Raw genomic sequence first — 13,830 nt, 5'->3', positions numbered from 1 at the left:
TTTTGTCACAAAGTGTCATTTTCCGCTAACTTGTGACAAAAAATAAAATCTTCTATGAACTCACCATGCCTCTCAGTAAATACTTTGGGATGTCTTCTTTCCAAAATGGGGTCATTTGGGGGGTATTTATACTATTCTGGAATTCTAGCCCCTCATGAAACATGACAGGTGGTCAGAAAAGTCATAGATGCTTCAAAATGGGAACATTCACTTTTTGCACCATAGATTGTAAACGCTATAACTTTTACCCAAACCAATCAATATAGGCTGAATGGGTTTTTTTTTAATTAAAAACATGTTTGTCCACATTTTTCGTGCTGCATGTATACAGAAATTTTACTTTATTTGAAAAATGTCAGCACAGAAAGTTAAAAAAATCATTTTTTTGACAAAATTCATGTCTTTTTTGATGAATATAATAAAAAGTAAAAATCGCAGCAGCAATCAAATAGCACCAAAAGAAAGCTTTATTAGTGACAAGAAAAGGAGGTAAAATTCATTTAGGTGGTAGGTTGTATGAGCGAGCAATAAACCATGAAAGCTGCAGTGGTCTGAATGGAAAAAAAGGGTCTGGTCCTTAAGGGGGGTAAAGCCCATGGTCCTCAAGTGGTTAAAGGACACCCAATCTTCCTAGAAAACTTTATGAGACAAATATCCAAATAAAGTTCTTTATCCTTTTTTAGTGCTGGCATAGGTATCCACATAGGGAAGGTATCCTTTTGATTCCTGTTACAAAAAGTAACTGCAGCATTTTAGAATAGCTTACTGTAACAGCAGTCAATCTGATTGGCCAGTTTCACAGTAAACTATTAGATTGTAATTGTTTTGGGAAGACTTCTTCACTTCTCTTGCATCAAGAAAAACAAAATCGAGAGCCCCCCAATAGTGTGTTATTGATGATGGTGGATAAATTGTAGCAGCAAATTGAAATATACTCACAAGTGTGGGTTGCCAAAGTTCAGGCAACCACTATATGCACTTGAAGGGATATTAGACCTGTCCCCACTCAGGTTAAGAAGTCACTCTCCTTATAAGGAAATAAGGGTGGGCACACCCATCCACCAGGTGGATCACAATAGCGTTCAGAAGTAACAGAGGCGCCAACAGGATACAATATCATAAATTTAAAACAAAATAAGATGGGGGTAAGGCTGGACTTACCTCCCCAGCACCTCTGTGCTTTATACACACACTTCTAAGTTACTCCTGTTGTATTTTTGCCTGAGGAAGCGGGCTTGAGACCCGTGAAACGCGTTGCATATTTTTGGAGTAAGAATTAAAATTTTTGATCACATAGAATTGTTGTATTTGTCCCGGGGAGGCAAGTCACCCCTTACCCCCATCTTATTTTGTTTTAGGCTACTTTCACACCAAGACGTTGTGTTTTAAGGGACGTTAAGGTCGCATAACGTGCCCCTAACGCAACGCATGGTGGTGTTAAAGTTGGACGTCAGATTGAGCCACGTTATGTGGCTCTCAAAGCAGCCACTCCAGGATAGTGATGGGAAGTCCGGATCTTTTTATGGACTCGGATCATTCGAATCAGATCATTGAAAAGATCCGGATCTTTGAACCGAATCATTTTACTAGGGAAGCAGACTGGGTGAAATGACTAGCAGGACAGGACTTTCCCTGCACTGTACATTCTGTATGTTCCTGTTTCTTCCAGACAGACATCCACTGTGAACTGAATCTTTCATTGTGATGATCCGCATGATTCGACTCACAAAAAAGATCTGGGTCAAATGAACGATTCGTTCATGATCCGGACAACACTACGAGTCCCACCACGAGTCACCACAGTGCAGTGAATATTAATTAGCCATTTGGCTAGTCACTGAGCATGTGCAAACAATCTAACACAGCTCTATAGGGGTATAACGTACAGCATGCTGCACTTTCATTTAACATGCAGCATTATACCCGAATGCAACGTGTGCACTGTGAACAGCACATTCATTTTACAGTGCTGTGAGTTAGGCTGCGTTACTGGCTGCTGTAACAAAACCAGCCTTAAATTTATGATATTTTATCCTGTTGGCGCCTCTGTTACTTCTGTACGCTCTTGCATCAGATGTTTGTTTTTGTCATTCTTGGTCTCAAGTTCGTGTTTTTTTTTTTTTTTTTTTAATATACAAGAATAATCACTACCACCAGCAGACAACTGGGTTCAGTGTTCTCTTTGTACTGGGAACAAACGTGTATCGCGTCAGTACCATGGTTACCACACTTTGCATGTGTAAATAAGGCTGTTAATGGGAAAATAATATGATGCTTATGCAATTAATAGTGTACCCTTACCATATCCAAAATCTATTTCAGTTTGAATGCAGGTATGACTAAAGATAATAGGTTTGAGGATTAACCTAAGACCTTCTCTGTTATTTACAACCCAATATCAAGGAAAGAATTGTGTTTGTTTTGTATGGTATGGAAATTGGTAGGAACCTCTTTTTTTGAATGTATTTTCTTATCTGGGAGAATATCTCCTAGTTCTTGTCCCAACAGGAAGTGGACAGACTACCCTAATAGGAAGAGAAACTCCACTATTTAAATTATAGTTAAAGCCCATCATGTTTTATTCATTACCCTTTTTTTTCAGTGCTAGCAGGGTCCAAAATTAAACAAGGTCCAAAGGCGGTGGGTGTGTATGGTGGGAAATCTATGCCATCCCTTTTTACTATCCATCCATTGCAATCTTCAAGGATGGGGGTGGGATGCTGTAAAATGTACAGGATGGATGGTGACTCTGTCCTCACATACCTCTAGCCCCAGGGACACATTTAGATATACACTTACAAGTTGTGAAAATTATTTGGATATTTGATCATATCTAAGCAAAGACCCAATTTAATATACCTATCCTTGCAGTTATGGAACCATGCTCTTGTGCCACTCCTGTCTGTAAAGAGGAGTCCTTTTCTCATACATTAGATTAGAAATTAGATTCATAACAAACATGGAATCCATTAACATCTCTTACTGAACATCTCATAATGAAAGTTTTGGAGAAACACAGCAGGAAAACACAAAAGAGGTTCTACCACCTTTACAAACTATCCAAAAGTTTTTCAGTACAGTTAATTCTTGAGTGAAAAATAAAACGTACCATATTTATGTCCTCTTTTCTTGCTTAGTTGCTGATACATGGTATCAAAATATGTGTGGTGTAAGGGTAATGTGTTATTTAGTATAGACAATGCATTTTTGGCACATAAAAAAAAGAGAAATTCTCAGCAAGTAGTTTTAGCTTTCTAAGTGTGCATTAAATAATGACATAACTAAGATATAACATACCATCAGAAATGTATTGTATTTCAATAGAACAGTTTGTATTTTAAATAGAACAGTTTTAATCGTTGTACAATGCAATAAAACAATCAAAAATTAAAAAGTTGTGTCTTATAATAAGACCTTCACTAAGAAACATGTGCCCTTGGTTTAACACGGATTATTCATTTTTAAACACAGATTGCTACTAATATTTATATATTGGTAAAACTGGAGTAAGAGCGTGAGCTTGGACCCAAGGAACAGACCGCAAGTCCATTTCTGTCATCTGTATACTGTACTGTATAGGAGCCATGTAAGGACAGTAGTAAGCACTTGGTGTGGTCACTGCAGGAGCTTGACATGTGATCAGCTAGAGCTCTTGCGTAATGGAGAACTCCACTGAGCAGTATGTGCATTTGAAAGGAAATCATTCTATCACAATAATAAATAAAACCCGTACATATATTTAAATAATTATGTATATATTTTATAAGGTTTGTTCCCATGCCTACGACATGTCTCTCCAACAGCTCTTTTGAGCAAACGCCAACGTGAAAAAGGATTTGGGTAGGATTATTATTTGGTGGCTGCAGTTCAGAAGTATTTGGACAGTCCAGATGGAAGCTTTTTTTCTAAACACATCCATATGCTGGAGCACAGATTATCTAACGGTGTTAAAGTTTGGGGAGAGAATAATAAGAGAAATACTAAATCATCCATGTCTCTGTGTGGGTTTCCCAACCCTAGGCCTAGGACATGCTCATCCAGTTTTGTAACAGGGATATTATAATGGCAAACTGCAGGAAACCTAAGGCATCCCTGCTCTGCTGTCAGCCGACACCTACACAACACAACTCAGATATGACTTGGGGTGTTGGAAGCGCAGCTTTTCATGTTATCGGGTGTAACAAAATCAAGACACAGGTGATTCAAAATTAGCTTTACACAGTTCAATTGACCTTTTTTGGCAGTCTCTATACACATTTATTCCACAGTAATCTTTAATATTTACATCCCTCTATCTCAGATATAGTTGGACCTGGAAAACTTGCAAAGGAGCTTTGCAAGAATTTTGCACATTAATACAGCTATGTAGAACCTTCACTTATGCAAGCCAGTTAGAACCAGGACATGACACCAGTAGTGCGTACGCAGACACACATTATACATCAACATGTAACCCACACAAGGAAGAAGTAAGGAAAGCGGCAGCAGAACTCATGAGGCCAACCATCCAAAGACTGCTTCTCTTCCGACACCTTACTGTCCATATAGGGGAAGTGGAGGATTGTCAACAGGTTGCTTATATAAAGAAGAGGCTACAGGAAAGAAAAAAGAAGAATATTCAAGCAGTAACTTCAAGGGTAATACTAACAGGGCCTTATTCCCCCAATCACATATAAACTATGTCTCAGAGCACTTACACTGGGAACTGTGGTCCATCACAAAAAAAGCAGGTGCTCCTTTCTTTGTGATAAACAAGTCCTTCACCATGTACTGGACAACTTGAGCCTCAAACAAAACAGTGAAAGAACAGTTTCTGTCGACTCTGGAGACCAACCAGCTTCCTGGGACAAATGATTATGTAACTGCAAGAAGCTGAGCTGCTATAGGGCAACAAAAAACTATTCTTGCACCACCCTGAGCATTAACTGTGACTGCTGAGAAACCTGTATCAGGCACCATAATCTGTACAGTATTTAACAAATAAAACCATATACTTTCAAATAACTTCAGGCAACCTGAACTGTATAATAGTAGTAGTATTAAATTATGTAACCTTAAACAGGAACTGTAAGGAGAGAAATGTTTTGCAAAACAAAGAAAAAGAGTGTGTTATGAGGAGAGCAAAAGAAATAAGCAAAAGAGGAAAAGTCCTCACCCTGTCAGTGCAATAGTGAAAAAGTGCCTCATGTAGCATGGGAGGAATCAGGTTTACTACTGGCACACAGAGCTAGAGGTTTTTTATTATTTGAAGACACACCTCCTATTTTTCCTTACATATAACCAAGTTTAACCAATATTGCTTAGGGCCGTTTTCACAATGAAAATCCCTGCTATTTTGCCACAATTCCGTTTGCGATTCTCACTCTCAATGCTATGATTTTCAGTGTGAAACAGACTGGTTTTCACACTGTTATTTTCTGCCATTTCTGCCTGCTATTTCTCTGCTCTCCACTAGGCTGCTATGCTGGAGCTGTGTCTGATCCTGTGCTGCTGCTATTTCTCTGCTCTCCACTAGGCTGCTATGCTGGAGCTGTGTCTGATCCTGTATCTCACATTTTCTACAGTATTATTATGCTACTGATATTTAAGTCCAAATATCTTAGCACTCATACTGGTACCTCCTACACATCAAATTTTGAGTGTATGAATGGGACCCCCAAACTACCTTTGTCCCACTGGTTCCTGAAACAGCATAAATTGAAGCTATCATGGGAACCAGTGGGGCTTTGGTAGAGGTAGCTTGGGTGATCCCCTACCTACCTACAAGATTTGTAGTGTATAGGAGGTATGAGTGCTGAGATATCGGGCATTGAATGCCTATTATGCAAATCAGGAAGTAGCTGCATGTGATGTAATTACCCGCAAGGCTTTGTATCCAAAGCTGAATTTGAATTAGGCCTTCACTGAGTGGGAGGGATTTCACACCTGGATTTCCATTTGGCTGCAGGACTTGTTTCCCCTCCGAGAACTGTGTTTTCTCTGACAAACCTGTCATCAGCTTCACACTGGGGGTGAATTCATTTCCACCTAACAGTTCCTCTTTAAATTAATTATTAGTATTGTATTGTCTGTAGGGTACATACCAGCTTAGTTGCAATGGGCACTTATGCTACTAAAATATAAATATGGCTTCCCCATCACATATTTTTACACTCTTGCAGGCAGCAAGCCACATCTTTTTTGGTTATCGTTACAGATCAATAAACTGCGTGATCCACCACTAAGTGTACTAATCAAGGTCATTTTTTGTGGAAAACTGGCAACGACACTTTTTATGTTAACTTTATATTCTTTATATACTGTTTATATACTCTTTATATAGAAGCTGTGTGCCACCTGCCACCTTCTGGATGTGTGAGGAGCCATTAATATTCTGTGTTTTATCGTTTCAAAAAATGTTCATAGCATGTTAAAATATAATAATGGTGGCAGTGATTTTTCCATCACTAGAAAAGTAAACAAAATGTAATTTACTGAATGAACTTCTTTATTTAAATGAATATCCTGTTTTTGTATTCTCTGCAGTTCCCATTTACTAGCATTCGCCGATATATATAGGTTAAAACGGCCACATCTATATACATAATATGTAACGAGATGTGTATGTTATCAGTTCATTCAGATTGGGTAGTTTGAGATTGCAGATCTGTCCTTCAGTAGGCTTGCAGTAATGCAGCACAATAAATCTACACATGGGGAATATCCTCACCCCATACTCTCCATCAACACCATAACATACATGTAAGCATGTCCAAGATATGAAGCAGAACATACAGTGCATTTAGCTGGACAGTAAGCTGAATTCTGGAAAGTACAATACCTCAAACATTGTGGCATGCATTGTGCATAGACACAACAGCAATAGGGATGGTCAATGAGATTCAAATAGTTCCAAGTTGATTTAGGATTATGCAAATGTTAGATGCAAATCTATGCAGCTTGAAAATAGATTTATTAATTTCACCTTGGAGGGGATCTATTTTCAACCTGCATACAAAATGTGCATAACAAACTTAGAATTATTTTCATCTCATTGATTATCCCTACACAACAACTCTACTCTTGGGAAACCAATATAAGGAAGTTTTGGAGAAGTCTGGGGAAAATAGGCGGTCAAGCTAATCTGGACTGGATTTTTACAGCTCATCTGAACTCAAATGAAACACACAGATACAGGAGGGATACTGAGCAGGGATTGCCACTCCTGAGTAGGGATGGCAATGCTTAGGAAAACTAATGGAGAGGCATGTGGTCAGTTTGATCACCTGATTTGTAAGGCTCTGATTTGCTGCTCATGATCCTGCATTAAATCAGGAAGTCACCACAGTAAATCAGAACCTAATGCTGGGAACACACGTTATGTTTTCTTCATTAGATAGATGCGTTTGATTGCTAAATTTCGTCATGTCCGATATTCCTCTCGATCGTTTTACTGCTCGATTTCTCATAGAAGTGAGTGGAAAAAGATGAGAAAAACGAGCGGAAGATAAGAGAATTGAGTGGAGAATCGAGGGAGAGACGTATCTCGTGTTTCCAGCATTACAGATTTATCAGCTGATCCAATTGATCACCTGCTTCTCCTCCATAAGTGCTCCTAAGCATTGCCATCCCTACTGCCGACTAGTTCAAAATTGCCCCGCAATGCACACCACTCCCAGTGTAGTGGGGTGTGTGACCTACTTCTCCTGCCAGGCTTCCATCACATTTCCCTGCTAGAACTGCAGCAGTGTGATCCAGTTCCAGGGAGGTAGTTCAGGACTGGCTTTGCTCTGTGTTTAATTTGAGTTTACATGCAGTTTACTACAAAGTTAATTGTTGGCAAATATTTGCATCCCCTGCCTGGGACATATAGTATCAAAGCATAGTGGGACTTCGTAAAATATGTTGTTGCTTGTGTGACTGCAATCGTACAGCACCACAGTAAAGCCTCATACACACGGGGTACGGCCGTCGCCGCAACCACGTGGCACGCGCGTGTTGCGGCAACAGGTCGCCCGTGTGTATGATGCGCGCGCCCCGAACCGTCGCCAGTCGGAGCTGTCGCCAGGCGATTGACATGTTCAATCGCCGGCGACACCTGTCGCCGCAACTTCGCCGGAACTGTCGCTAGTCCCGCATGTGTATGCGGGCTATCGACAGCAACCCACACACAGCACACAGAGCTTCCGGCGGGGGGAGGAACCTCGGCGACAGCTTCCGCCGCATTGCTAATCCCTCTGCTACCGTGTGGATGCAGAGGGACTTGGCGACGAGCTGTCGCGCACACGCCCCCGTGTGCTGGCGACAGCTACAAATGTAGCTCGTGTGTATTTAGCTTAAGAAAGCCTATCTCTCTAGAGCAGCCTTTCTCAACCTTTCTACCATGGAGGAACCCTGCAAATAACTTTTGGATCTCAACGAACGCCTGCAAACAATTCTTTGGTCTCGAGTAGTGTTGGGCAAACACCTAGATGTTCGGGTTCGGGCCGAACATGGCCGCGATGTTCGGGTGTTCGAGCCGAACTCCGAACATAATGGAAGTCAATGGGGACCCGAACTTTTGTGCTTTGTAAAGCCTCCTTACATGCTACATACCCCAAATTTACAGGGTATGTGCACCTTGGGAGTGGGTACAAGAGGAAAAAAATTTTAGCAAAAAGAGCTTATAGTTTTTGAGAAAATCGATTTTAAAGTTTCAAAGGGAAAACTGTCTTTTAAATGCGGGAAATGTGTTTTCTTTGCACAGGTAACATGCTTTTTGTCGGCATGCAGTCATAAATGTAATACATATAGGAGGTTCCAGGAAAAGGGACCGGTAACGCTAACCCAGCAGCAGCACACGTGATGGAACAGGAGGAGGGTGGCGCAGGAGGAGAAGGCCACGCTTTGAGACACAACAACCCAGGCCTTGCATGAGGACAAGAAGCGTGCGGATAGCAATTTGCGTTTTGTCGCCATACAGTCATAAATTTAATACAGATGAGAGGTTCAATAAACAGGGACCGGAAACGCTAACCCATCACAGATGTTCATTGTTCATGTTACTTGGTTGGGGTCCGGGAATGTTGCGTAGTCGTTTCCAATCCAGGATTGATTCATTTTAATTTGAGTCAGACGGTCTGCATTTTCTGTGGAGAGGCGGATACGCCGATCTGTGACGATGCCTCCGGCAGCACTAAAACAGCGTTCTGACATAACGCTGGCTGCCGGGCAAGCCAGCACCTCTATTGCGTACATTGCTAGTTTGTGCCAGGTGTCTAGCTTCGATACCCAATAGTTGAAGGGTGCAGATGGATTGTTCAACACAGCTATGCCATCTGACATGTAGTCCTTGACCATCTTCTCCAGGCGATCGGTGTTGGAGGTGGATCTGCACGCTTGCTGTTCTGTGTGCTGCTGCATGGGTGTCAGAAAATTTTCCCACTCCAAGGACACTGCCGATACCATTCCCTTTTGGGCACTAGCTGCGGCTTGTGTTGTTTGCTGCCCTCCTGGTCGTCCTGGGTTTGCGGAAGTCAGTCTGTCGGCGTACAACTGGCTAGAGGAGGGGGAGGATGTCAATCTCCTCTTTAAAGTCTCCACAAGGGCCTGCTGGTATTCTTCCATTTTGACCTGTCGGACTCTTTCTTCAAGCAGTTTTGGAACATTGTGTTTGTACCGTGGATCCAGAAGGGTATAAACCCAGTAATTAGTGTTGTCCAGAATGCGCACAATGCCTGGGTCGCGTTCAATGCAGTCCTAGGCCGAAGAGGTCATAGCCTAGGGTCACAAAAACCTGTTTATTTGGGCTATTTCAATGGTAGTGATGGTGACGTACATAAATCTCAGCCATGGCCGTTAGCAACGTCTGAATTTCACGAAATGTCTCATGCAGGTAGAAGACATATTGTTAGACTTGGATTCCAAAGATGGGGTCCCTACATCTCTGCAAACCAGAGTTACAGGGGTCCAAAATTGGTAAAATCCCCCATAGGCTTTCATTGGGCCTACTATTTACCGTTCCAAAATCTCACACCATTTCAAAGGGCAATGGCTCAGCAGTGGCAAAACTCACCAGTCATGATCCCCCTAAGGGTCCCTACAATGCTAGAAAATTTGGTACTGCTGAGCCATTGCCCTTTGAAAAGATGTGAGATTTTGGAAAGTGAAATAGGGAGGCAATGAAAGCCTATGGGGGATTTTACCAATTTTGGACCCCTGTAACTCTGGTTTGCAGAGATGTAGGGACCCCATCTTTGGAATCCAAGTCTAACAATATGTCTTCTATCTGCATGAGACATTTCGTGAAATTCAGACGTTGCTAACGGCCATGGCTGAGATTTATGTACGTCACCATCACTACCATTGAAATAACCCAAATAAACAGGTTTTTGTGACCCTAGGCTATGACCTCATTGGCCTAGGGGCCCGAAACTCACCAGTCATGTTCCCCCTTAAGGGTCCCTACAATGCTAGAAAATTTGCCACTGCTGATCAATTGCCCTTTGAAAAGATGTGAGATTTTGGAACTGTAAATAGGAGGCCCAATGAAAGCCTATGGGGGATTTTACCAATTTTGGACCCCTGTAACTCTGGTTTGCAGAGATGTAGGGACCCCATCTTTGGAATCCAAGTCTAACAATATGTCTTCTACCTGCATGAGACATTTCGTGAAATTCAGACGTTGCTAACGGCCATGGCTGAGATTTATGTACGTCACCATCACTACCATTGAAATAGCCCAAATAAACAGGTTTTTGTGACCCTAGGCTATGACCTCTTCGGCCTAGGACTGCATTGAACGCGACCCACGCATTGTGCACATTCTGGACAACACCAATTACTGGGTTTATACCCTTCTGGATCCACGGTACAAACACAATGTTCCAAAACTGCTTGAAGAAAGAGTCCGACAGGTCAAAATGGAAGAATACTAGCAGGCCCTTGTGGAGACTTTAAAGAGGAGATTGACATCCTCCCCCTCCTCTAGCCAGTTGTTCACCGACAGACTGACTTCCGCAAACCCAGGACGACCAGGAGGGCAGCAAACAACACAAGCCGCAGCTAGTGCCCAAAAGGGAATGGTATCGGCAGTGTCCTTGGAGTGGGAAAATTTTCTGACACCCATGCAGCAGCACACAGAACAGCAAGCGTGCAGATCCACCCCCAACACCGATCGCCTGGAGAAGATGGTCAAGGACTACATGTCAGATGGCATAGCTGTGTTGAACAATCCATCTGCACCCTTCAACTATTGGGTATCGAAGCTAGACACCTGGCACAAACTGGCAATGTACGCAATAGAGGTGCTGGCTTGCCCGGCAGCCAGCGTTATGTCGGAACGCTGTTTCAGTGCTGCCGGAGGCATTGTCACAGATCGGCGTATCCGCCTCTCCACAGAAAATGCAGACCGTCTGACTCAAATTAAAATGAATCAATCCTGGATTGGAAACGACTACGCAACACTCCCGGACCCCAACCAAGTAACATGAACAATGAACATCTGTGATGGGTTAGCGTTTCCGGTCCCTGTTTATTGAACCTCATCTGTATTACATTTATGACTGCATGGCGACAAAACGCAAATTGCTATCCGCACGCTTCTTGTCCTCTTGCAAGGCCTGGGTTGTTGTGTCTCAAAGCGTGGCCTTCTCCTCCTGCGCCACCCTCCTCCTGTTCCATCACGTGTGCTGCTGCTGGGTTAGCGTTACCGGTCCCTTTTCCTGGAACCTCTTATATGTATTACATTTATGACTGCATGCCGACAAAAAGCATGTTACCTGTGCAAAGAAAACAGACATTTCCCGCATTTAAAAGACAGTTTTCCCTTTGAAACTTTAAAATCGATTTTCTCAAAAACTATAAGCTCTTTTTGCTAATTTTTTTTTCCTCTTGTACCCACTCCCAAGGTGCATATACCCTGTAAATTTGGGGTATGTAGCATATAAGGAGGCTTTACAAAGCACGAAAGTTCGGGTCCCCATTGACTTCCATTATGTTCGGAGTTCGGCTCGAACACCCGAACATCGCGGCCATGTTCGGCCCGAACCCGAACATCTAGATGTTCGCCCAACACTACACGTGACCCGTTCGGCCAATCACAGCGCTAGCCGAACGTTCGGGTAACGTTCGGCCATGCGCTCTTAGTTCGGCCATATGGCCGAACAGTTTGGCCGAACACCATCAGGTGTTCGGCCGAACCCGAACATCACCCGAACAGGGTGATGTTCTGCAGAACCCGAACAGTGGCGAACACTGTTCGCCCAACACTAGTCTCGAGGAACCCCTGCATTTATTTTGCAGGAGGCATGGTCTTTAAAAGTATGTGTGGCTGTTTATTTCACTACCCCCATTACACTGCCACTCATTATACCGTCTCCTGATGCCCCAATTTAGTGCTTCTTGTTACAGTACCACCTATTATAGTGAGCTCCATTATACATCGCCACTATGTGGGAAAATGCCTAGGAACCCCTGCAGAGTACTCAAGGAACCCTGGGGTTCCAGGGAACCCTGGTTGAGAAAGCCTGCTCTAGAGCAACTCAGACATACCAGCTTAGTAATCAGATTGCTCAAATGTTATGATTTTTTAGTGATATTTAAGTTTTTGGGACGGATTTGCAGAAGTGGATAGCAGACATTGTAGTAGAGTGGCTGCTCCTGGTGCATTACGTCATCCTGCTGAGGGGCAGGTACAGACTAAAGGTAGCAATACATCTAGCGATTCTGATTCAATCGAAAAAGTGATTGACTTAACTAAGGAATAAAGTCAATGACCTGGGGTCCTGCACACATTAGATTCCAGTCCAAGGCAGTCCTTATCGGCTGCTTTGGACTAGTTTAAGCCAGTGTGTGTACTTGGCTTTTATGCCTACACACATCTATGAAAACATTTGTGTCCAGACTTAACTTTTAAGAAATACAATCTGGTTATAATCCAGATAAGTCCTTGCTGTGCGTGCATACATACAGCAACAATAGCTCAAACTAATTTACTAGGTCAATCCCACTATGCTCGGATATGACCCCGGGGATGTCAAACACTTGCATCCTAAATGCAGGGATTAAAAAATCCAGACCAGGTTTTCTGGATCACTTCTGTTCTCCAACCTTAATGAATCAATCCACATCTGATTTCTTTTTATTTCAGCTTCCCTTAATAGGCCTCAACAATTGCAATGCATTAGAATGTGTACAAAATAAAAGGACACACACATGAAGTTGGGGTAAAAGTATATTTTGTTGAGTGCTGGCAACAATTCATGTCCTCTGTCTAACATACAAAATTGTATTCAAAATAAGTTGTGTATTTTTATACTTCAAAGACAACATGTTTAAAAAAATTCAAACACATGACAAGTGCCTACTTATATGCATCAATTCTATAATACTGCATTAACACTGGATGCAAGGTAAAAAAAAAGAAAACAAGACATTTTTCTTATATCTTTAACAACACTGGTATTCAAATGTCTAAAGCTACAATTTAAGGCAAAATGGTATATAATTATTTATATTTATTTATAATAAAAAAAAATAAAAGTATAACATTACACTATTCCTAATGCTGTTCACAGCTTGATGTTCGGGAAGAAAATGAAAAGACAAAAAAAAAAAAAAGTGACAGAAAGTGTTCAGCTGCATCCACAAGCTTTCAAGATGGCATACACCCGGTTATACTATATGCACTGCGTATGAGAGGAAGGCCATGAGCTCCACATAGCCCAGCAATGAGGAACATGTGACGACCCATGAGACACTGGTAGGAGGGATTGGGAAAGGCAACAGGACCACAGCTGGAGAAGGCACAGGCAGGAAAAGGCAACAATGAGGAAGACGTGCATGGCTGCATGGCTAACATTAAACACAAAC

The 13,830-nt window shown here is 42.1% G+C and overlaps 1 protein-coding gene across 5 annotated transcripts in view; it reads right to left on the bottom strand.

The window, feature by feature from the left end:
• Positions 1 to 444: 444 nt before the first annotated feature.
• The window catches only part of SEPTIN11 (septin 11), a 146,320-nt gene continuing 132,934 nt past the window's right edge, over positions 445 to 13,830 (bottom strand). For 3 of the 5 annotated variants that reach the window (XM_068233549.1, XM_068233552.1, XM_068233554.1), the window contains one exon: positions 445 to 4,592. Coding sequence is in view for 1 of the 5 variants with exons in the window: in XM_068233554.1 (XP_068089655.1) it covers positions 4,577 to 4,592 (16 nt within the window). In the remaining 4 variants the exon portion in view is untranslated. Of the gene's footprint in view, positions 4,593 to 13,187; positions 13,536 to 13,830 lie in introns of those variants that run through there. The other 2 variants (XR_011020341.1, XM_068233550.1) reach the window with 2 other exon arrangements.

Source organism: Hyperolius riggenbachi, chromosome 1 (genome assembly GCF_040937935.1).
Source record: "Hyperolius riggenbachi isolate aHypRig1 chromosome 1, aHypRig1.pri, whole genome shotgun sequence".
Lineage (NCBI taxonomy): Eukaryota > Metazoa > Chordata > Amphibia > Anura > Hyperoliidae > Hyperolius > Hyperolius riggenbachi.
This window is presented reverse-complemented; position numbering and strand designations above follow the sequence as displayed.